Here is a 23,914-nt window from a genome sequence, read left to right as displayed (position 1 = left end):
TCACAATCCAGGCTCCTGGATTACACTAGATTTCCTAACTTTTGGAGGAGGAGTTGGTGGTTTGGGTTCCTCGCGCCGTGGCAATGGAGGAGCAATCTGTTAAGGGGGCAATAACAATATATTAGATCCTGGTTTTGTAAACACATACCATGCCCACACATGTTTTATTCACCTCTAGTGAATGTCGTTGACTACCCTCCTGAAGTCTGTTTTTGGGGGGAGGTGGAGGAGGACCTTCCACAGTCTGCCCTGTCACACTTCCTTGAGTGGGAAGGGATGGAAAACCTGCAGGAAGAAAACTGGTGATAACTGGAAAACCTGGCAAGTAAAGACATGGTCTATGTGGCCCTGAGTACATTAAAGTCTGCATGCTTCACACACTATAATTAAAGATCTACTTACTGTGAGTTCTTGGGGTCCGAGGGGTAATAGGAGTTGGGTTTTGTGTTCCTGCACCCTGGGTTGGTGACCCAGTATGAAGAGATAGACGTGTCTCAGTAAGCTGTAAACTCTTGGGACGTTGGGACCTAATAGATGAATTCTGGGGATTGACCAGCACCTAGAAAGCAAAGTGTCGTAAAATTATTATTATTTACTGAATTATAGATCACCATCATATTCCACAGCACTATAAAATAAGATGTAACACAGGGAGGTGGAAGCCACTGGAAACTTACATTAACCAATTTCCTTCTTGGACGTCCCAACGTTCTTTCTTTTCTTAAGCCACAGTGCAATGATTGTCCCATTTTTTCCATTATTTTTCCCATAGGTTATTTTATCTCTATTTTATCTTATGAATGCCCCAAACTCACATTCCTAACTTCACTCACATTCTCCCCAATCATCTCACCTCCCGTTCACCTTGGCTCTCAGTGGTCAATTGTGATCGGCTAATATTACGCTTAAGCTTCAGTTCATTCTCTTCTCGATCATTGCGGTCTTCCAACCTAGAGATTAAGGATCCTCGTCTGGGAGGCACAGGTTCGGGGATGGATCTGTGTAAAACGAGTGGACAAGATACCCGATTGAGTAAGGACAGAAATGAGGGAATGTTGGTAACCAGCGGGTGAATCTTAGGGTAAAGGAATGTAATAATGGAACAAAGAGAGGAAATTAAGGCTGCCATACCCTTCTGAACCTGGTCTAGAGCTGCTACTTCCCGAGGAGGAGGAGGAAACGGTGGACAACCTTCTTAAAGTCGCTGATGTGAGGTATGGAACAAATACAGACCCAGCACGGCTCAGCTTCCTGTCTGTTAGACTTGATGGCTACGGGAGAGAAAAAGCAAGGGATGAAATATATATTTCATATATAAATATAAAGTAATTAAAAATGCGCTGGCTAGTACCATCGGTGGAAGGACTCGGTTGGTGTGTATTTGGAGATAAATGGGATGTGGGTAGGGGAACTGCTATAAAGAGCTTTGTAGGAGCCTTAAAGCCTACAGGCAGCTAGAATAATGCCTTCATAATGCCAAATCTGGTATCCTTGTATTGTGTTGGTGCAGGTCTTCTTGCCAATTTCTTTGTTGTTTAATCCCCTGCAGATCCCCACTTACCAAGGTTATTGTGCCATACAGCTTTTCCACTTTCCTCCTTAACTCCTGGAAGCAGGACACAAGCCTTTCATGTAGAGGTCGGAGGTTCTCTGTCAGCTTCTCTCCATGAATTCTGATCCCTTGCCCAAGGAGAGGCATCTGGGATGCGAAAAGAAAAGTGGTGAATGAGAGACAGAAGAACAAAAGGAGGGAAGAACATAGAATTTAGGAATGAGGGAAATGTCAGGAGACATGGAAAATTGGCAAGTGTATCACAGAGACAGGAACAAGTGTGGGCCAAGGATATTTTACAAAAAAAAAAAAGAGATCAAAGGCAGCGAATAATAAAACTGATTATATATACTCTCTCGAATAAAATGAAAATAGAGGTATGAAAAAAGAAGCTAAATAAAGTAGACAAAAAGACAACAGAATGTAGGAATCAGGAACAAATGACTGGTAATTAAGGCCAGTCAGTGGGCAATTATACCATTAAATACCATCAGTGAGCAATTTCCACAATGTTATGAGCTGTGGGGCACGGAGCGCAGACCATGGCGCATACCTGCAGAGCAATTAGCTGTTTCAGGAGCTCTATCTTTTCCTGGTCAGCCGGGTGGTCTTGGAGATAGCGCTCCGTGAAGAAAGCCTATGTAGGTGGAATAGGAACACGTAATGAAAAGAAAATCCAAAGGCCGATATGTATAGGTGAGGAGGACCCATAAAGTTGCTGTAATTTGCCCCCACTCAGGCGAGATAAATAGTGGATATGTCTCATACAGTAGCTAAGGAACTGTCCTTGATACCCAGGTTAGAACCCATACCTAGTAAGATATGAGCCCAGAGATTGCGGTCACAGACTGTTATTCATGAATCGCAGATACATACAGGTAACAGTGGTCACTAAAGCAGCTGATTTAATTAATCTCACCTTCTCATAGTTGGAGAATCCTCCCATGACTGCAGGGTCCACTATGCCATTAAGGAGCATCGAGAGCGTGTGTAGAGGAAGACTATGGTCAGCTCTGTGCTGCTGGACCTGGTGACTTATCTTCTCATTGGTCAGCTCCATGGTCTCAATGGCATTCTGCAGGGGACTGATCTCTTCCTACAGGATGGACAAGCAGGGCTTGTGTATGCGCATACAGACCCCAGTAAATATCATGCACCAATACCAGTCATATATATGGAACGAGAACATTTCTATGTCCCTGCTGATTAAATATTGGATTTCTATGGGTTAGTTCTTTTTCCACTTTAAATACGATCTCACTTGACCCACATATAGAGAGCGCAAAGCAGTATGATGAAAGCATGAAACCCTTCACCACTTTATGTCATGGTCGGCAGAGCCGGTCATCGCCAGTACAGGCAGTGTCTGTGATGTTAATTCCCCGCCAAGCAGATCCCCCCCCCCCTGAATAAATATTATTATAGAACCCTATAATCCAATTTGATGTATTTAATAGCACTCGTGATCATCTGCCAAACGGCATTTATAACTTACAGTGTAAACCTGTTTGACCTCAAACCACTTTAAAATCCCAGGCAGCTTGTATGCCGTGGTGAACGTGGTCCTCTCAATCCACATGGTCTGTGAAACAAAGAGCCGTATCACATAAGGAGTCATTCACAAAGAGCCCAGCTGCTCCACGGAAAACTTGAAGCAGAACTTTGCAACACAGCGTACGACACGGGGAACTTTTACCGCAAACTCGTTATCTGGGTCTCTCTCTCCTTTCCTGAACGGCCTCGAGTAGGAGAAACGATGAACCTCATTAAACCGATAATAACTGCAGAGACACGATAAATACAAACATGACTCCATGAACTTAGAACATCATTCAGCTACAATCTGAATGCATTAACCTGGTTAGGCTACCTGGCACAAACAGGGCAGCAGCCATGGGTAAATCTTTAAATCTTAAAGAAGGACATCAGTAAAACCAACATTTTAATGATTACTGAAGAAAAAAGCTGGCATCAGACTGTACTTTCACCTATTAAATATTTTATTTTGACTTATATTGGTATTTATTGCTATAGGCTTAGAATAGTCCACAATGTATATAATTTCTATATTATTAATGTTCTAGGTTTTTATGTATTTTAAAAGATATTTGGTCTGTGGGTTCTCATATATGGCCAGAGAACTCAGATCTGCCTCTACGCTATAACAGATATACACCATGCATAAATAAGACGGCATTAGAACTTGACAATTATATACTTACAAAAAAATCCTAGCACATACTGTCTAGTAAAAGCTTGACAGACACTGCCAGGTAAGGTGATCCTTGCGTTTAAGTGCAGACATGCTTGGAGTGAATGGGAAATGAGACAACGGCCATTACCTGAGTATCTGTTCCGGGACCAGCTTTTCTTTGTAACGAGATGGGAGATTCATCAAAGGTTTGACACTGAAGCACTGGACATCTGAGAGGTACATTAAGGATCTGACACGTAAGACATGTGTGGACCTGTTATTCACTGGGGCAGGGGAGTGTTTGAGACAGTTGCATTGTACTGATGGAAGTAATTGATACACCCGCCATTGGAAAAGGCTATAACTTGGCAGTGAGACAAGCAGCCTTTACCATGATGGGAAGGATGCCCAATGAGAAATAGAGTGTCTAGGTGGTAACACATGGGTACGCAGTCCAAAGACCAGCAATGTCTGAAAGGGAACGGTGCAGGTTTGAAAGAACAGGTATTGTGTCCACTTGGGGAGGTTGGGTAGAGCCATCCAGTGGTAGAAAATAATAAGCGAGATGTCCAAGCTGCAACCTAGTGGAGACATGGGAAATCCACCTTGGTAGATTAAGAGAATAAGCCATATTTATAAAGCAAAGCTCCAAATGTGATCTGCAAGTCCCAGCTGATGGGTTTCCAGGAATATTGCTCCACATTTAGCATTTTTTCTTTAAAAAAGGAATGGTCAATAGACCAGTCTTTTAACCAAAAAGATACACTGCTTGGGTGAGCTCCGGATCTCCTCTCCCGGAGGGGAACTGATGGAAAGTTTCTCAGCATTTGGGAACTGAGTGAGAAGCCACAGGTTGAAGTCTTCCAGACGCTCATACTCCTTCCCACGATATATGAAAATCTTGTTCTGGAAAATGAATGACACCCATTCTCCATAGTTTATACATAGTCTTTACCTGTTCTTTCTATAAGTCACATTGTTATGTTATGTATTACTATGTCCCAGTTACCCATTGTACAGCTCTGTGGAATATGATGGTGCTATACAAATAAAATGGTAATTAGAACTAAACATGGGGAGAGCACATGGACTGTATTTAAAAGTAAAGATTAAATGGAAGAGCATGACGATCTATCAGTTTTACCCGCAGGAAGGAGGGGAATCCTTGCCCGTAGTACCCCACAGCAAAGTACTCTGGCTGTAGTCTTAGGGATCGCATGATGTTCTGGTAGAAGCCAGCTTGTTTATTCTGTAATAAAGATGGAAGCAAGTCAGATGCAGACTTGGCAAGAGGAAAGTGCCAGCAAAGATGGAGAAGTCCAAAAGAGCGATCAGCTGCCCAATCAGATGATCAGAACATGGAGGCTGACATAATATGATTAAAAATTCATGACAATAAGTACGAATAATAGACAGCTAGGAGTATTAGGATAACTCATAAGGATAAGACTCTATACAATGTTACAAAGTGGCCAGACAGACGCTAGCAGGGGCAACAGTGGGCTGCACAGCCAAGAGGGAAGCACGCGCGAGAAAGGGGGTCCGAGGCAGGAGATGGCAACACGAAGGATATGGAACTCACCAGCAGGATACTAAGTGCCTCGTAGTGGAATATCTGGTTCTCGTACATTTCAATCAGCTCCTTGCTGCGTATGATCGCCTGCTCCCACACCTGTGGCAAAGAACCACAAAAAAAAAATGGTCCACAACCAAAAAAAAAAGGTAAAATATTCAGGAAGCTATATATGTAGAAAAAAGAAGTGTGGACGGACACGCAAATCCTTCATGATAAAGGAGGATAGCTTTAGTCTGCGTGTAAACGTACCGGGGCTAAAGGGCATATTTGCCAAGGATAGAAAAAAGGAGGATACTGCGCCTTATCTATGATGTCACATCCCTCGGCTTAGTGATACACGCGACGCCATCATCAATAAAACACCATCGGCAGCAGCTCTATATTTTGCAGTTTGCCAACAATTGATCTTTATAAATACATCCTATTAGGGTTTATGTAGAAGGAGCCGTCAGCATTAAGAAAATATCATGGGCTTTTATGGGAAGTGATCAGTTCTGTGCACCGTGCCGCAGCGGGGGCAATTGGAGAGGTTAGCTTGCTTCACGTACGATACATTAGTGGGCAACAATAGGAGGCAATACACACAGAGCGGCAGTACAGTGCCCTCTGTTTAGGGCCCCAATTGGTGTAGGGGCCCCCTTAAGAGGATAAACCTAGTCAAGTATGGCGCAAAATATTTATATCAGTGCAATGGATTTTTCTTTAAATATTGTGTTCCGTATTCGCTGAATGAAAGATGAGACCCGGAGAAATCTTTTTTTCTTTACGCTTCTTAACTGGTGACGGTGGGGCTCGGAAGTGGAAGATGGGGACTCACTTTGCCCTTGTCAAAAAACGATATGATCTCGTGGTAGAGCCTCTCCTTCAGCTCCTGCTGGGTGTACACGGTGTAGCTGTCCCTCTGCAGCAGGTGAGGGGCGCACGGCTTGTCCGACCACTGCCGAGAGACCAGGATAAAATGTCACATGCGTCGGCCGTATGTATACAACCCCAACGTGCCAAGAACCATCTGTGCTGCTCACAAGAAAGATACTGGTCCAGCCGACAAATATTATAATTAAATGTACTTAAAGCTCATCAGCAGAGTCCGTATCGCTATTACGTTAGGAGGGAAAATTAACAATATTAATACATGCTGGTACAGAAGTAGAAGAAAGTCTTGCTCATAAGAGCCTATATAGATATATATATATATATATCTCATTTGCATTTGTCTCACCTGCAGCAGCTCGGCGTGGAGTAACAAGGTATAAGCTGCCTCTGTGTAGTTCTCTTTATTTAAGTGGAGGTCCCGCAGTTTGTAGAGATACCTAAAGACGAGACAAACTTTTCACGATCGTGGAAGACTCACTCACACTCTGACATCTTTCCAGAGACTCCTAGTGCACTCAAAATCCCAAACACGCCCTGGGATCGGAAGCTATGCTTACCTGATGTAAATATCTTCTCTCTTTTTCTCTTTGTAAAAATTCTACAGGGATATAGAAAGCGATGTCAGAGATGGACATGTAAAGCAGGGTAAAGCGGTGCAGGATTGCTTAAAGGGGGAACGGCCAAACCAAAACATAAAACTTTTTCAGGTCTGGAAGTCATCATCTCTTGTGTTGTGATTTGTTCTATTAAAAAGTTGTCATTTAAAGTTATTCAAACTCTATATTCAACGTATCTCCATTCACCAAAAGCATTGCCAGGGCATCTCATGCAAACGTTTCCTCTTCTAACGAAGATTAGAATCCTGCTTTTGGCCCAAATAAGTGCTCACTACTCTGTCACTCAGATGTCTAAAGAAGATATGGTCTGCTTCACGCGGACGCGCATGTTCATTTCTCTGCATTATATGTGTTGAAGGAAAGTACCAGGAGGTTGACGGTGCAGCTCATACGGTTCTCCTCGCTCTCATCGTTGGCGATTGTACGATAATCCAGCAGGTTCTCCAACAGACTGCTCACCAGGAGCGTGAAAACTTCACCAGAACTAGAGAGGTACTTGTGTTTGCGGCAGTGCTCCAACAATCTGAGGGAGAGAAGGGACCAGGTCCATGAAAGAGGGGAGGAAACATTGATACCGTGGCCGATATTTGGTGGAGGTTCCACTTACAGCTTTTCCAGAAGCTCTTTGTACTGTCCGTCTCCCCGTCCTCCCTCTACCTCCTGATCCAAACGAGTAATGAGTTCATTCTCAAACTGAAATACATCAATATTTCATAGTTTAACAAGGGGGTAACATAAGACTAAAGAAGAGAACATGGTAAATGGCTTAGCCCTCCATTAGTTGCTTCAATCGTCTCTAGAACTTTGTCCCCGTCAAAATAATTTCTAGTGTCCGTCATATCTTTCTCCTGTGTGCCTTCTAGACCATCTCTCTCTAGTCTACAATCTGCCCTCCTACGTGTAACAAACCCATTCTGCCAGGCGTGAAACCGCCACTACATACATTCTCTGTGTGTGTACGTGGCAGCTCATGCCTTTCTCCTGTGTACATGTATGCAACAGCCCGTGTATGTGAGGGGCAGCTGACTACCAGCTCCTCTGTACATTAGACATGGCTCACGCGTCCATATCAGTCACCATGTGGAAGTGGCCGCTCCCGCTGAAGTTGTGCTCATGCTGCATCATATCAAAGAAGATGGGTATCGTTGCCCGTCGAAGATCCGGCTCTGGGGTGAGAGTCACTTCTAGGATGGGTCCGACCATTGAAGGGATAAATTTAATCTTGTGAGGTCCTGTGGTAGAGATAGGGTGTGAAATACAGAATATATACTTAATGTACGCAGGTGAATGTATGGGGACATTTTAAGGGCAGCCGTGCCAAGTTGCATTGGAAAACATGGAGTAGGCTATGGAGGCCCTGTGCTACTTACCCAGATTATACCACATGTCCCTGATCTTCAAGCCAATCTCTTTTCTCATATCTCCATATCTGCAAAGCACAAAATGTGCATACTAATCATACACACATACATACACACACACACACACACGCCAAGCAAAGAACTGAAATGTACACAAATAGGACACATCGCTGTCAAGCCTCATTTCAGACCCATGGACAAGACGTTTTGTAACCATAGGCACAGATATTAACGCAGCTCAACACAAGCCTACTGACTTGCTGAGGATCTTGCGGCGCTTTTCCTGGGAGAACTTGTGAAGCTGTAGCGACTCGTGCGTGAGGAACGATACCGCCAGATGAAAGAAATTATTCCACAGCTGGAAGGGACAGAAAGTCACAAGCGGTTCACTATAAACATAACAAACACATCTTATATCACAGAACTACGAGTATTAATACCCTTGGGGGGGAGTTGTGTATCATTCTAGGGTTAAGGCTTTGAGGGCCGGTGCTGGACACCCCAGGCTTGCGGGACACATCTACTCGCGGTAACGTCAGACTCAAATGTAGTGAATAAGCTCTTTTGCGTTAGTTGTGTGCAGGATCCGTGACCCCCAGGCGTAGGCTCACCTGCAGCTCGAAGTTGGCTTCGTCTAGGAAGAGTTTGTTCAGAACCGTAGAAAATCTATTCATAGCCCGAAGTAAAACCCTGCGAGAATAAAACGCGCCCTATTAGTATGGAACACGGATGGCGGATACATGTAGCGACCCGCACCGTGTAAACAGCAAGACCACTCCTAGAAATGTTATTTTTATATTGTTATCGCACATGGAATGGTCCAAAAATGGCCCTTATTAGATATTTTTGTATACACTGCATTCTGTGGATAGCTTCTGTGGTCGTTCTGGAGAAACACAAGTGAATGACATGGACGGATCATAATACGGATCATAATACATAACACACAAACACATTAGAGTAAGTATTTTTTTTTTTTTTATAAAACATCATATTTTTCTCCATTGTGAACGATGAGCAGCTGATACAAACTTGTTCTGCGTCATGGTCATCAGCATCCAGTCCTTGGGATAAACTCTCTTCCCGATCAGATCTCGGAACATGATAAACGTCTCCATAAGGAAATCCTACCGAGGTGAGAGGGGAAAGTGTGTAACGATTTTATGGGATAAATGTTTTATTATTATTATTATTTTAAATAACTTGCAGGGTTCAAACAAAGCGCTTAAACCTCACATGGTTAGGAGGGCGATTTTTCATTGTAGGGAAACAAATGCCCAAGCTTTTTAAAGCTTGCACGGGGGCTAAGAAACGGCAACAGAAAAAACTTGGACTTTGGCCAAGGACAACTTACTATGATGTCATGCCGAGTTTTGAAAGTCCCAATGTAGTGGTCGTAGTGGTAATCGTCCATTTGTCTCAGGATAGCAGTCATGCAGGCAACAAAACGACCCTAGGGTAGGATGATGATAATAATAAAAAGCTCCCGTCACTCAGTACTTCCTCCCCACAAACAATGTGCATAGCAAACTCTTTGGAGTGAAATGATTCCACTCATCTTGGGATACTGCTTAGTGAATAAACCCCGCAAAGAGCCCCAAAGCGTTACCTCCATCCCCCCCGACACGGTAAGGCAGTCTTACTATGTGCGGTGACTGGCGGCTCATTCCGATCACGGCTCTGTTAACCCTTCGAAGCAGGCGCTCTGTGATCATCTGCATGTGCACCGAGGTATCACCCTGAAGGGACAGAGTTGGTGAAATCATTTTTAAGATATCCTGCTCTATGGAGTCTACGCCCTCATTTACTGAAAGTCTCCGCGTGTTAACCTTCCACTGAACCCTCGTTTCCCTGGGGAATACGGACACAAACTATTTTCCTGTTCTTCCATCTTTTCTACTTCTCCAACTTTACCTACTTTCAGCATCTAATACCCCACTTTCTCACCTATATTATTACTTTAAACACGCTTGTCCCTCCCCATTCTCACCAGTAGAACCGGTCATTCGTTTTTGTTTATGATAATGTAGGCTCCAAAAGCCAACTAGTCCCTGGGCCTTCTGAACGACCCCCCCCCCCCCGAGACCACGCTTCGGAATTCTAATAAATGCCGCTTTGTGGAAATTCCAACATCACAGAGCCACAAAACCGAGGTCAACACTGATGTTGGGCTACCTCTGGTATCTCAGTCACTTGGTCAACACGGACCGCTGCTCTCCAACTCACCACCTCTTTACTATGAAGGACCTCCAGGATACGGCTAAGGAGCTGTCCGCAAGCCCCATGATCCGGTTTGCTATAATTATCGTCCAGTTGTCCACTTAGCTGGTCGATGAGTAAAGGTAACAGGGCATCTCTGCACTCTAAAGATATTGGAAGAGAACATTTTTTTTTTTTTGTAATCCCACGCAAACAAAACAACAATTAAAGGGGAAGTCCCATCTTCTCTGCGACATTTATATTGTCGGTAGGGAACCTAGCAATGTGTGCTACGTAGGGTTTTTTTAGTCAGTTGACGCAGAAGAGGAGAACCTAGTTCCCATTTTTCCCCAGTGTGATTTATATGCGGTAAATACAGTGTTTGTTACACCGCTCACAGCTGGCCTTTGGACCCTACGGGACAGCACTAACCCGGGACAAAGTCAGGCGTGCCGTACCATGATCACTAATGATCGTAAGACAGCGGTTTGATGTTTGGGTGATTGGCATTAACGTACGTTCTGCCTGCAGCCGAAAATATCAGATTTCCGAGACAGAAACCAACAAAGGGTAATAATTCTATAGGGGTTCCTCTCGGATCTTATACTCTCCAGAGCTCTCCCCTTTTTGATTTATGTATTTCTGGTGTTATATGGGGGCAGAGTACTCATCTTCTGAAGCTTGCCGGTAGCCTTTGTGCTCCTTTTGAAGCGTAATAACACGCCTGTTCTCTGCGCATGTCACGACACCCCACATACATTGTAAAACACATTCAATCAGTAAGCCAATGCTTACTACTGCTTTCCGCGTAAACATTTGTAAATCCAATTTATGAAACGCCACAGTCTGTTTAACCCCACGATGAACTAAAATACAGAAACCCATCGGTACCGCGAGTCTTTAAACGTCTGTAAATAGTTCTGGAACTTTTTTTTGCCCGGAGGAGCGGGGTGTAAAACAAAAACTATGCATTTTCAGAGCACCATAAAACCGTTGAACTCCGACGTGCGTTTTCCCAGCTGTGCCATCTCCTGTTACTCAACGGGGCTTGAAGATCACCATGGAAGAAAGCATGGGGGGGGGGGGGGGACTCCCATCACACTCACCCGGCTGCAGGAAGAGGTCGCTCTCCACCACTTTGCACATACATGTTAGCGTCTGATGAATAAGCTGATCCGTGGGGACGCTCTGCATGAACTTGGCAAACAGGACACTGAAAGACAGAGGCCACGACGTGAGCTGCTAGGGCGAGGACTCCTATCACTCATATATGTCGATTATACAATAAGGGAAATCTTTGGTCCCAGCCAGACCAGAGGTTGGAAGCTGCAGCCCTACAGCAGCCGATTCTGTAGGACATAAAAACTAGTCATGAATTAGGGTGTAATGTATGGACTCCCTCCTCACCTGAGTTCCACAGGATCGAAGACGCCTTTAAGATGGTTTAGAACCCCGGGCAAATATTTCAGAGCAGCAGCCTGTAAAACAGCATCCCAAAAGTTACATTTCTCCTTCCGAGGATCAATACATCGACTGCCAGGATAAACACGGCCCGGGACGCACCTTGATCTTCACAGCCTCTTCCAGCGGCCGGTCCATCAGCTCATTAAATGACAGGAAAAGCTGACGAATGGAATTGTTAAACTGGTCTTTTCCCTCATCTTGCCCATAAAACCTGAGGAGACAGGGTGGGGGTAAATATGTTGCTGCTCTTTATATGTATAATGTATATGGTGGATGTATTGTGCTGCATGCCTCCCAACACACCGCCATACAAACACTCAACGGCTTCTTAATACATAGCACATGGGACAATCTTAATAGTCATGAAATTTTTTTTCTATTTGATTGTTGATTAAAATAAAATTATATAAAACCGTAAACCCTACAGCTATTCCGCGCAATGGCGGCGACAAATACCCTCGGAGGACAGTTCAGGTCCATGGACGATCAATAAGCGGACACAGCTTGATGTCAAAGGTGTCATTTTCAACGATCCACTGTATTTAGTCCATTACCTGAGGTACAGGATTCGGGACTGGACGATGAATCTAAACAGGTACTTTATTGCTTTGAGGGAGGAGAAGAGCATCTCCCGGCGGCACGGGTCATCAGGGCTCCTCACATACCAGGTCAGGACTTTGACCAGCTTCCTGCAATGATGGCGGCAGGGTGAGCCACGGCCAAGAAAACAGATAAGGACAAATCAGATAACAGGTGATACGACAGCAATGGACAGGTATAGAAGGTATGTCCTATACTATACTTTGGTGGATCTCTTATTTATTAATCAAATTAAATAGTAAGACATGGCAGCCCTGATACTGTGTTCCATCCCTTTCTAGGGTCAAAGAAGGACCCAACGGATCGCGTTACATGAACAGAGGGAACTCACTCATAAGCCAGAGTCGTACTGAAGTGTTTAGAGATGTAGGTCTCCAAGACGGGGTTAAAGTGCTGGAACTTGATGTCAGCTATCAGACTAATAATGAAAACCTGGAAAACCGAATAGAAAGGATCAGCAAAAAGGAGGGCGTTGAGTGAGAAATGTGATGAGTGACCTTGAGATGGAGGAAAGGATAGAGGAAAGGAAGAAAGAGGCGGAAGGTGTCCACAAGGGTGGTGGGTAGGAGAAAAAATTATAACGGAGATGCCGTGTGAAGTTGCTGGGGCAAAGAAGAGCAAAAGAGTGAGAATCCTAGAGGTTGGAGAGGAAAGTGGTAGCATGAAGAATTAATGGGATAGTTGGAGAGGAGCAATGGGGAGAAATGAGACAGGGCAGAAGAAAGTGAGCCGAGAAAGTCCTATAAGATCTCCCATTACCCTTGTTATCTCACCAGTGCATCAAACACCAGCGTATCACAGCACTCTTTTTCTGGAGTCTCCATCATGATGTTAAAAAGAGCGTCTAGCGTGTCCTGCAAGAACTAAAAGGACAGAAGTGGACGGGTCAGTGGAGGGGACCAGAACTTCTGGGTAACCCCAAAGAAATCCCAGGTATGTAAATGAATAAGTCACATTCAAATTAATCGTTCATTCACACACACACGCCATAATTTACCTTCATGATCTCTCCACCATCCACTTCCATCAGTTTGCGCAGAGCTTGAGAAACAGGTCTGGGGTTTGAGCGCCAGTTTAACAGACCAAGCAAATCCACTTGGGAAGAGTCAGAACGCAAGTAAATCAGCAAGTAAAAAACCCCCAAAAAACAACTAATATACAACATTCCAAAATTCATGAGGCTAAAACCCAGGGCCATCCACTCTACCCATCACATAAGGGATGCCTTTCCCCATAATTACAGAAATGTCCCATCATGGACATGCCCTCACCATTCTGCGTGAGCTTGGTGGAGCAGATGAGGGTACTGATCTGGAAGCTGTCTTTGGTGGGTGTTATGCCAACCGAGTGACCCTTCTGGCACCGTCCATCTTCCTCCTCCTTTTTACTGCCGGGCAGCATCAAATACAGCTTGGCATCATCTGATTTCTTGCTATCGCCCTTAAAATGTAAATAATGCAATTACAACACTGATCTAACAAATTTCGAGCAAATAAGTTTACATTTTATGGCTGTGCGTCTGGTCACCTTGTAAATGATCAGGTCATGAAAGCCATCTTGCAAAGTTGTTCCATCAGGATTCAGCAGCCTGACGAAAGCCATTCCAAACACCTTCTCGTATTTATCCCGGGCTGTGAAAACGGGAACCGGAAAAGAACGAGATATAAGTGGCGAAAGGATTAAGACGAGACGGGTCTGTCTCTCTCAGCTTCACACCCGCGCATGCACTTGGTTCGTTCTCAATTAAAGGAGAAACTCACACTCTTGTGATGAGCGGTGGCGAAAAGCAAAGCGCAAGTGGCATCGACCAACGTCTTCGATGGGAATTGAGACCTGTGATAGAAAAACGGGGGGAGCAAGTCAAGAAAATAAATCTTGAAATGAGAATTTTCTATTAAATGTTAATCTGTTGAAAATTTGAAATGTATATTTTAATAACTCCTGCAACAAACACGTACGCATCACTGAAAAAACTAACAATTAAAATGACATCATGAGAGCTGTGTGTCTTGGTAGTTGCGATGGCATGACATACGTTTCAACTCATAGCAAGGGATTTTGTGGTCTGGCTCAAAGTACATGTAAGGCTATTATATATTTTAAGAAAGAATGTTGATGACATAATTTCTAGAATTTGTCTCTAATGAAATATTGGAAAATAAGTTGACAAGGGTAGGGATATTACAAAAGACATAGGAAAAGAGTAACCATAGGGTTAACAAGAGATAAGGCACGAACCAAGGAATAGGACATATCAACATGTTATTGCCCATTGTGTAGCATCCATAGAGGAGGTGGAGATAACTGCTTGATCCATATATTAACAGCTCTTGCTCACCTTGACTGTTTCATACCAGCATGGCTGCTTCACCTGGTAATACACCACAGATTTATATTCAGCCATCCCCTCGTGTCCAGCTCCAGGAATTATGGCTTTCTAAGCAGAGAGAAACATTCCGTCAGAAGACCCAACCACCTCAACCACCCAAGAACCTCCAGAACCTTACCGCAAGGACCAGATTCTGGTTTATGCCCCGGTACGGGGCGTATTTGCGGTAAGATTACCTCCACCAAAGTACCATCTTGGTCATGCACGGACAGGGAGACCTCCACGTTTTTGGGCGTCTTCTTCTTGCCCTTGTCAAACTCCCCCTGAACCAGAGTGACGTAAATGTCATTCCGAACATCTCCTGCAAGGAGTACAGAAGTAAGACTTATTGTAGACGTGTATTGGACGATCGGCACGTCATCTGTAAGCTTTTCTAGGCACAGGCGCGTCTCGAAAGTCGCAGCATTAGGTACCGGGCAGTATGATCTCCGGGAATCCCATTTTGCGAGCCACTGCCGTAGATCTGTCTACCAGGTGAGAATATTCCTTCTGCACCTGAGCCAAGTCCCCGGGAAGAAGCTTCAGGGAGATCCATAACCCTGATGGGAAAATGAAATGGAAAAGGCAATATATTACTAGATTTACCACGCTGACCTGTGGTTATGGTCAAAGTCCACCAGCGCCCCTCTGTTTGTGTCACCCTGCATTTAAAGATAGTCTTTTTTAACCCTTTCTTGGTTTTCCCAACTTTATGGAAAAGGACAAAGGTCTTAATCAATAACCATGCCTACGAGGGATCGGTCCATTTCATTTTCGATATGTTGTTTAAAAGCGAGACTCTGTGTTGTATAGGTAATTAACGTTAACCTTTCAACGCTGTTACTCCGTTCCCTTAGGACCCCTTACTACGTCAGTTTCTGGTGATGCAGACCCACTGGTCGTCATCGCTCTCCGGTCAGTGTCACCATCACCCTGTGGCATGCTCTCCATACCCTGCCCCTTGTGGTTCACTTCTTTGGCCGCGATCACCTTGTTGTAGATGGTGGTTAGCGGCTCGTTCTCCGCAATCACACGTGAGGTGATCAGAGGAGACATGATGAGCTGCCGCTGACTCATGTAGTTTTCCTTGGCCATCCTACGGGATGGAAACCATTACATTTTATTGTGCGCACCAAAGAGAGAGTTATAAAAAGGTATTAAGCTAAACTTTCTCCCCAGTCTAAAAGCATATACTCACTGCTGAAACGGGACAAAATACTGCTTTTCCTCATCGTCCACTTTCCCGTGAATCACATCGGAGATATCCATCACTGCAGTAGATACCATAAAATCAACGGTAGGCAGTAATGTCAGTAAATGCATACTTTGTAATCGATAGCGGGATTCAGTCTGCATTGGAATAGGATTTATGAACAAAATAAGCTTCTGAGACACCTTCCTGGGCCATTACATTGTATTTGGTCCTATGTATTTGGTTTAGCTTAAACCTCCAGACTGCCTCCACAAAATATTCTTACTGCGCCACCGCAACAATAACAAAAGAGCTATGGAATCCCTGTGAAGCTGCGGTCTTCTTCTTACCCGCCACTCCAAAAGGCCTCCTTAGTCCAAATGTGTGCTTTTTGCCATCCTTCAGCTCCATGTGCCCTAATCGCACAATCTGACACACGAGGCTTATCCGGGGACAAATCAAATCCAGACTGCTGAGATCCTAAGAAGAGAAGAAGAAGGGAGAGGGATGGAGATCACCCTTCAGTCTGTCTAGTGGGAGTTTAGAGAAGAGAAGGGCGCGCAAAACGGGGAAAAAACAGAGATAGATCTGGGTCACCACGGGGGCAAAAGTCAAATAGATCGGACTGGACTGGAGGGAGAGAATGGAGCCAAACATTATTTTATTTAAGAAAACACTGAAACAACGTAACAGTGAGGACGCAAACAAAAAGAAAAGATATTCCAGATGGGGTGATAAGTAGGGTTTCTGATGGTAAATAAACATGGCGGCCAGTGCTAGCCAATGGTTTATAATGCACTGACTGCCAAGCCAACCTAGACTAGAACCAAACAAGACAATATTTCCCATTGGGACAGGACGGAGCAGCCGATATAACCCACTTACTGTAAACACAGCCTGCAAGTTGTTCAGCTTGTCTATGTCTTTCGGCATTCCGGAGCTTCCCCAACGAACCAAATAATTCTCACTGCAAGACAAGGAATACACCCTTATCGCCATCTAAATCCAAATGTTTCCTCTAAAAAAACCTTTTGTAGCGTCAGAATTCTATATTCCTATAGTAAACACTCATATAATAGAAAGTTCTAGAAAGACACTCTGCACACATACGTCAGGCTGACCTGATAAAGCGAGAATTGTCCGGGTCGTACAGGGACATCATTAACTCTGCATCTTCTCCCATGTTACATACAAAGTTCTTGAGGTTTACATACAGACTGTACGTGTGAGTAGCGTGAAGCATGGCAGGACTCCATGAATCCAGAGGCTGGAGCTGGCACTGACGGAGAAAGCAACGGCACGAGAAGAGGCAAGTGAGCAGAGGGAAAGCCGGAAAGAGATCATCTGGTACGCCGTATCTACTTTAGCGATGGCAATGGAAACGTCTAAGGACTTCTCCTTACCCTCTCCTCCTGGATCCTCTCATCTATCTGTCTGGTCGCGGACTCATGAGAATGGTACAGAGCAATGACGCTGGTCTCATCAGGGTCCAGAATGTTGCCATTTTCAGCTCTGACCACCAGGTCGAAACCGAGAATCCTATCAAGTGCAGGTAATTAGGTTAAAAACATGTATTTAAATAAAAAAAAAAACATCAGGCGGCAGTGGCTGTGTTACTAGAAGTTGTACCTACTGCAGATGGAGAGCTTACAGGAATGAAGATAGGTGTCAAGGAACAATACACAGTCCCATTCATCACGTATTCGGTTCTCCTATTCTACCTCTCTCTAGCAGCAGTCACCAATTCTTTTAGCCCCGTTCCCTCACCTGTTCCCGTAGTCTATCTTCGCAGTCACCTTCTTTCTCAGTTCCGCTAAATCATCCTTGGGTAGAGTCCCAGACATGATCTGTGAGCGCCATTCCATCAGCTGGGACATCATGTTTTGTACTTGGGTGAATTTGGCCCTCTCATTGTGCTGTCAAAGGCGGACAAAAACTGTTAAACGGACGGTCACCGTGGCCCGAGGTATCCTTAGAAGATCATATTCCTGAATATCTCTACTCACCACGTAGAGGGACTGCCACAGGGCTCCCCACTCTCGGAGAGTGGCAGTGAGCTCTTGCACCAGGGGCAACTCGCTGGGGACCACATGTTCACGGAGCCTGTAACAGAATAAAGCGACATCAAAGAGGTCCGATATCTGCCTGCTGGTTAATAGGAACTATGAGTGAGTTTTGCCCCTTCGAAGAAGAAGCTAGCCCATGATTACTACCAGGCAGCCATTCACAATAAACGTAAAGACCAAGCTGTCCAACACCAGCCATTTGTAGCCTTTCAGCTCTTCACCGACTGACCAATCAAAAGCTGGTCAAATCTTCTGTGGCCCCTGATAATTGGATAACTTCAGCCAAACCCCACCTTTCCCATTTGTCCCTTGATATCCTTTACCCCCCCCCCCCCCGTTTCTGTACTTCTATTGGTTCGCCAACACTCCAGCCCTTCGTTACCATGTTTGATTGGTATACTGGCACCGGTGCTACCATCAGTCACAAACGCACCAAGCGAAGGATTGTTAGCGGCCCTCACCCTTTATCTTCGGTGGTCTCCTTTACGTGAATATACGTCGACGGAAAGATCCCCTGTGGAGGGAAAAAAACAGCAAAGTTAGTAAAGCACGTTAACGCCTCTAGATTTGTTCGATGGCGTTATATTCTCCGTGAATGCCCCGAATGACGGCAGAGCGAGGCATTTCCCCTTTTCGCTTGCGCACGTTCACACTACCTATTCTCCTTTATCCTTCTCCATCCCCAGGGCGGATCCAGCCTACAAGTTATTATTTAATGTTGCTGCGGTTAAAGGGCCGCTTCTTCATTTCTACTAGAACTTCCGATGGCTTTATTCTTTAAACTGGAAACCAGTAAGCTGAATACTGGAATTTATGTACAGACGCAGCATGCATTTATTTCTACTGCCGGCGGATGAGAAGGATTTATTTCCCTCCTGCAAAAAACTCTCTCTTTAGTGAGTAGGACCCCAAAATGTATTAGAAAGGGGCAACCCCAGTGATCTTCTCCTACACTGATTGTGTTATAAATGCATATAATAAAGAGAACTCATGGATTTAACTATACATTATTCAGGGCCAGCTGACTCCTTCTTGACGGGCTGACCAAATTCGGCCCATCATGGTGTGCAGTGAGATCTGTGAGCTGAAACTCAACTTACATCCTCCCAAACTCCCAGTTTAGTGAATATGCCTTTTTGGGTCTGGCTGCATTATCACATTTATCGCTCACTGGCAATTCAAAGAGCTTTATGTGTGGTTATTGTGATCAACGGCAGAATACCATGAATAGGTAAAAACATCTACCAGCGTCTATTATATCACCAATAAATACATCAGTGGGGACGGCCACAAATGTTGCTAAATATACGTCACGAGGCTCAAACCATATAACGGCAGAGTCACCGAACCCGCTCACCTTCTGGGACTTATTCCTCCACGTGAATCCTCTGTACCAACCTGTTAAAAAAAGAAATTGTGAGTTTCTGGGACCAGAAAAGGAGGGTTTAATCTCCTGACCTCCAAAATACATAAAAATGCCCGTGTCCCTCTTTAAAGCTCAAATTCAAGCTTTTATAGGACAAAAAAAAAACTTCTCAAAGACTGGCTGTAAGAAAGCAGGGAGTCCATCAAGTGGCCCATTAATACAAAGGCTAAAAGCTGCTTTGTCAATGGCCTGCCACTGAAAAGCATATGGTCCAGATTATTATATATATATATATTATTCTCCTATATATTCTACTGCGCTACGGAATGTGAGGGCGCTACGCTCACAAAAATAGGGTCCTCTTCTTCTTTTACGTCCCAAACGTGTTGTAATGTTTTAGATCACCTTTGTTAAATATTTTGGCTGCCCCCTTTGTAACAGCGCTATGGTATCTGCTGGTGCTATAAAGATACACGCAACACCACGTAACGTAAACGATAAAAAGAGCACCGAATTGTCAAATCCAGAGCAAGATCGTATGACGTCTTGCTTGTCAAGCTGCTGTTGAATTAGAACTCCTATCAAGCTGGGACAGCAATAGGCACATTCTTCTTGTTTCAGTGCTGGCTGAGTGTTTTGGGAGTTGGAGTGCTACCTGCCAACTAGTTTTTTTTTTTCCATTGCAAGAGCAGGAAGTAGCTGCTGCCAACCGGATTCCCATTCCGCCGGCGGCCGCACGAAGGCAGGGCTGGCTGGCAATACAATTGCGAGTTATTTAAAAGGGACGGTGCGCCAATTTTTGTTCATGCCGGGGATCCATTAAGTCATTTCAGTTCAAGCCCAGTGACCCCCCCCCCCAAGACAGATTCATTTATAAACACATATGGCCCCCTACACCACGAGAGGGCCAAAGGAGACGACGGATCATCCGCGGCAGAAAAACGTTTCACTGACTGTCCCTTTAAGACAAAGTACAAGATGTTCTCCCGACGGATTAGCGAAGAATAGAAAAAGAATCAGATGTTATATTTAAAGTCCGGCGCCTTTTTAAGTGGCAGAATGTAATTTTACGTTATCCGCAGCGTACAGAAAGCTACAATTTACAAAACACACGAGATTCCAACCCCCCCCCCCCCCCACTAAAAACGCTAAAAGCAGCCGCAGAAAACGCAGTCCCTGTTATTATCTCTGTGCATAGACGGCCCCGACGCTCACAAACACATTTACAGCCGAGAATAACGAGCCACTTCCAGATCCGGGCTCATATACATCCGTTATAAAACGTATAATATATATAAGGGCGTTTTCATGCAATCACATCACAAATTTACGGCAAAAAAGCAAGCAGCCAATCAGCAGCAAGAATAGGCATGTTTAAATCCCATCACCACCAGATTAACGAACAAAAACACGCAGGCGGCCCGATTCCCCTCCGCTCAGCAGATTTAGGAGCCCACGAGGCGATCGGATTATATTACTAATTGGGAAATGCCTGCCATATTAATGTGAATGGAAACACTTAATGAAGTCCAAGGGCGGGGGAGGGGAGGGGCAACCCCTTATTTATAAGATTGTTATATTTATATATATATAATAAATATAAAATCTATAATAGGAAATGCCCCGTAAGAAAGCCCCGGACATACCGAGCCCGTCAGATCCAACGCCTCACAATGGGTTAAATTCTTCCAAGCCCAGTGTCTGAGCACAATAGGCGCCTTCTCTCCCGTGGAAAGGGGTAGGAGGAGATCTGTGTACACAGGCTGAAGGTCACCGGGACACCCGGACGCCACTTTCTGCACCCAACATAGTAAACGACTTCACAATTCAGCGGGGGCGCAGAACTCGATGGCCGATAAGACCCACTTCACCCGTCTGGTTTCCCTGCTTTAACCACTCGAACCTTAGTCAGGCCTCGGTGTGCTCCGTCGCTTTTGCTGGGAGGCTGTTCCAGGTATCTACTACCCTCTCTGTAAAGTGAAACTTCCCATACACTACCTGTAACGCTCTGACCCTCTAGGTATAGATTCTAACGTTCCGCGTCGTGAACGGCACCCACCTTCATAAGACTCCAGTATCTGCACCGCGTCTCCCACCTGCAGCGTCAGCTCCTCCTCCTGCGTCGCTTGGAAGTTGTAGATGGCTTGATGAAAACGGGGAGGAAAAGGACATTTTATCAATTACGTGTTTTGAGCTCTCATTTTATTCTTTTACCTGAATGGTTAATCACAGAACTACAGTAGAGGAGCCTTTAAGAAGCTGACTCAGTTTCTACGGCAACAACCTATTAGTCACATGACCATCTGCGCTTCAGGCTAAAATTATGAATAAGACGTAATACTACATCATAAAGACGGGGGCGGGTTCCGGCAGAAGCGGGGAGGGGGGGGGGGTTGCCGGGTTCCGGCAGAACCGGGGGGGGGGGTTCCGCTGCTGTACTGATAAAAGAGAATGCAGCAGAGTAAGTAGAACTGCAGCTTTAGCCTGGGGAAGGCATCATGCGGAGCAGCAGGGCTTTTAGTCCAACCCTGTGATATGCATTTTCTATGTGTCCCAGTCAAAGGGACTATATGAGGGGCAGAGGAATAAAATAGCATTAAAAGAAAAAAAAAAAACAGAACAACTTTATAGGAATTAAGATTTATAACAACACGGCCCACCCCCTCGCCTCGCACCAACAGCGGGTAAATAATAAATACCCCACCGTGACCAGCCAATATCCCATGATGCCCACACGGCCCTAAGGGCATGAAGGGCCAACCCCTAAGGAGCTTCACTGGCCCTGTATAATGTATAGTCCTTACGAACTGAATTATACAGGGCCAGTTCATTCTGGGGAAATATAGTAAAGTAAGAGAGCTCCTGCTGACTCTCTCTTTAGTGAATAGAGCCCTTTGAGTGAATGTGCAACGAAGGGGGCCGTGAACATTAAGGTTACGGTGATGATACATACAGATGGCAGGTAATGTAATATTATCAGGACAGGCTCAGACAGCGCTGGGTTTGTATGTAATGTAATTACGATCCACACAGTGTAAAGTAAACGGGACTCCCCAGTAATCACAGAGTTTCTCCCTTATTCCGCCCCACGGCCTGCACCTGTTTGCACAGGGATTTGTGAACATAAAGGACACACTAGAGTGCAATAAACCCTGCGGTGGCGGTAATATAACTCCCGAGGTGCCTCTACCTGTCGCCGCGTGTGGGTGCGGTTTCCATGTAGTCGGACGCTGTGCCAGGGATCCATGTTTAACCCTTTAACCCCCCACCAACTCCTAGCAGATACCAACATGGATTAACCGTTTTGCTGCCAGCAGATCTTTACGGAATAATAGAACACATTAAAGCAAAAAGCTGTGGCGGCTGTGAAGCGCGCGGACGGCCTGTCAGTTACTCCGTGATGGAGTCTGCCAGCTGCCAGTCCTGTTTGTAGACAAAGAAAGGGAAGTGATTAAAATTACTGTAATAAAACTAGAGTCCGATCAGCTCCATTCACCCATCTAATCTGCACAGACTCAGTCAGGAGCCATGCATGTCAAAACTCCCTCTACCACCCCTGCTGGGACTCTGTTTCTCTTATCTACTACCCCTCACAGGAAATACACTAAACAAACATGGATTTACGTGTTGCTGTTATCTTTGTGTATTGCGATCTTGGGGAAGTGAAGCAGTATTAGGTTTTTCTTTGAAAGCACAAACATTAAAAAGAGAAGAAAAAAAAAAAGTACAAAATTGTGCTATTCCCGAAATATCGAATAATTCTCGCATGATGCAAAATCAGAGTGTCCGGCACCGAGCAGGGCGCACTCTGAAAGAGTGACGTCAGGTTACAAGTTTGAAAGAGTGCAGCTGACGTCAAACCAAATAACAAACAAATCATGTCAAACATAGGAGTGAGCAGCGAAACGCTTACTGTTCCGAAGAGCTTGCAATCTATCCACAGTGGTGGTGGTGGCGGTGGTGGGGGGGGGGGGATACTGCATTTAAACCAGACACAGAAATGAAGGCAACTAGTATGGGGCACTAAAAAGAAGCACCTGGTACAGAACGGGTTAATGCCAAGTCTTGTTTCAAAGAGGGGGGGAAATGCAGAAAACTCACCCACTCCGAACTTCTCCCTCTTGGAGGGTATCCAGCGGGCCATATTACAGGGTAACCCGGCACCCCGCAACTTAACGTGCTGGGCTACAGCCCTCCCCCGGCCCTCCGCTCTCCACCATGTTCACTGAGTCACAGGGAGGGGTGGTAGGGGTAGGAGGGGTCAGGTCGGTGCAGCAGGGTGGGTAGGAGGGGCTATCTGATGGCAGGCGGGGTTAGCAGTGCGATCGAAGCTAGTGCCGTGGAGCTGGAGTAGGTGTGGTCGTGTGCGGGTAGGCGTGGTTAGAAAGGGGGCGTATAGATTTGGTAAAGCTGAGCTAGACGGCGGGAGTGTTTAGCAGTGAGATGGGAGTTATTAGCCTCGCAGGCGTGGCTACTATGGAGAGGC

General features: G+C 45.1%; 1 protein-coding gene across 1 annotated transcript; it reads right to left on the bottom strand.

Moving 5' to 3' along the window:
• On the bottom strand, window positions 1-23,572 carry LOC149275897 (dedicator of cytokinesis protein 5-like). Its single transcript, XM_089504205.1, has 52 exons — window positions 23,530-23,572; window positions 21,488-21,571; window positions 19,420-19,460; window positions 18,524-18,576; window positions 18,003-18,099; window positions 17,764-17,912; window positions 17,400-17,535; window positions 17,118-17,275; window positions 16,882-16,963; window positions 16,347-16,476; window positions 16,003-16,075; window positions 15,758-15,900; window positions 15,239-15,364; window positions 15,002-15,126; window positions 14,775-14,873; window positions 14,197-14,269; window positions 13,964-14,067; window positions 13,708-13,876; window positions 13,434-13,531; window positions 13,210-13,299; window positions 12,768-12,868; window positions 12,391-12,525; window positions 11,936-12,047; window positions 11,780-11,850; window positions 11,479-11,585; window positions 10,400-10,536; window positions 9,817-9,912; window positions 9,528-9,626; window positions 9,206-9,300; window positions 8,785-8,863; window positions 8,431-8,531; window positions 8,183-8,241; window positions 7,890-8,044; window positions 7,420-7,505; window positions 7,179-7,335; window positions 6,753-6,793; window positions 6,542-6,632; window positions 6,140-6,259; window positions 5,329-5,418; window positions 4,891-4,995; window positions 4,511-4,652; window positions 3,895-3,976; window positions 3,249-3,333; window positions 3,048-3,134; window positions 2,472-2,648; window positions 2,106-2,189; window positions 1,562-1,699; window positions 1,132-1,271; window positions 854-998; window positions 403-559; window positions 173-285; window positions 1-96 (listed from the first exon to the last, which is right to left on the bottom strand). The coding sequence occupies exons 1-52, from the start codon at window positions 23,570-23,572 to the stop codon at window positions 1-3; spliced, it is 5,556 nt and encodes a 1,851-aa protein (XP_089360331.1).
• Between the last annotated feature and the right edge of the window lie 342 nt (window positions 23,573-23,914).

This window comes from Sceloporus occidentalis, unplaced genomic scaffold, assembly GCF_023333645.1.
Source record: "Sceloporus occidentalis isolate IW3139 unplaced genomic scaffold, rSceOcc1.0.p SCAF_259, whole genome shotgun sequence".
NCBI classification, from domain to species: Eukaryota; Metazoa; Chordata; class Lepidosauria; order Squamata; family Phrynosomatidae; genus Sceloporus; species Sceloporus occidentalis.
This window is presented reverse-complemented; position numbering and strand designations above follow the sequence as displayed.

What these genes read in the sequence shown, in the direction of transcription:
- LOC149275897 (XM_089504205.1), bottom strand. Translation starts at nt 23,572, where the DNA reads ATGGCCCGCTGGATACCCTCCAAGAGGGAGAAGTTCGGAGTGG. An exon ending in CGCTGGTGTTTGATGCACTG is followed by an intron (nt 12,869 to 13,209) that starts GTGAGATAACAA and finishes TCGGTTTTCCAG; the next exon opens with GTTTTCATTATTAGTCTGAT. An exon ending in TGTATGGCACAATAACCTTG is followed by an intron (nt 1,272 to 1,561) that starts GTAAGTGGGGAT and finishes TCTCTCCCGTAG; the next exon opens with CCATCAAGTCTAACAGACAG.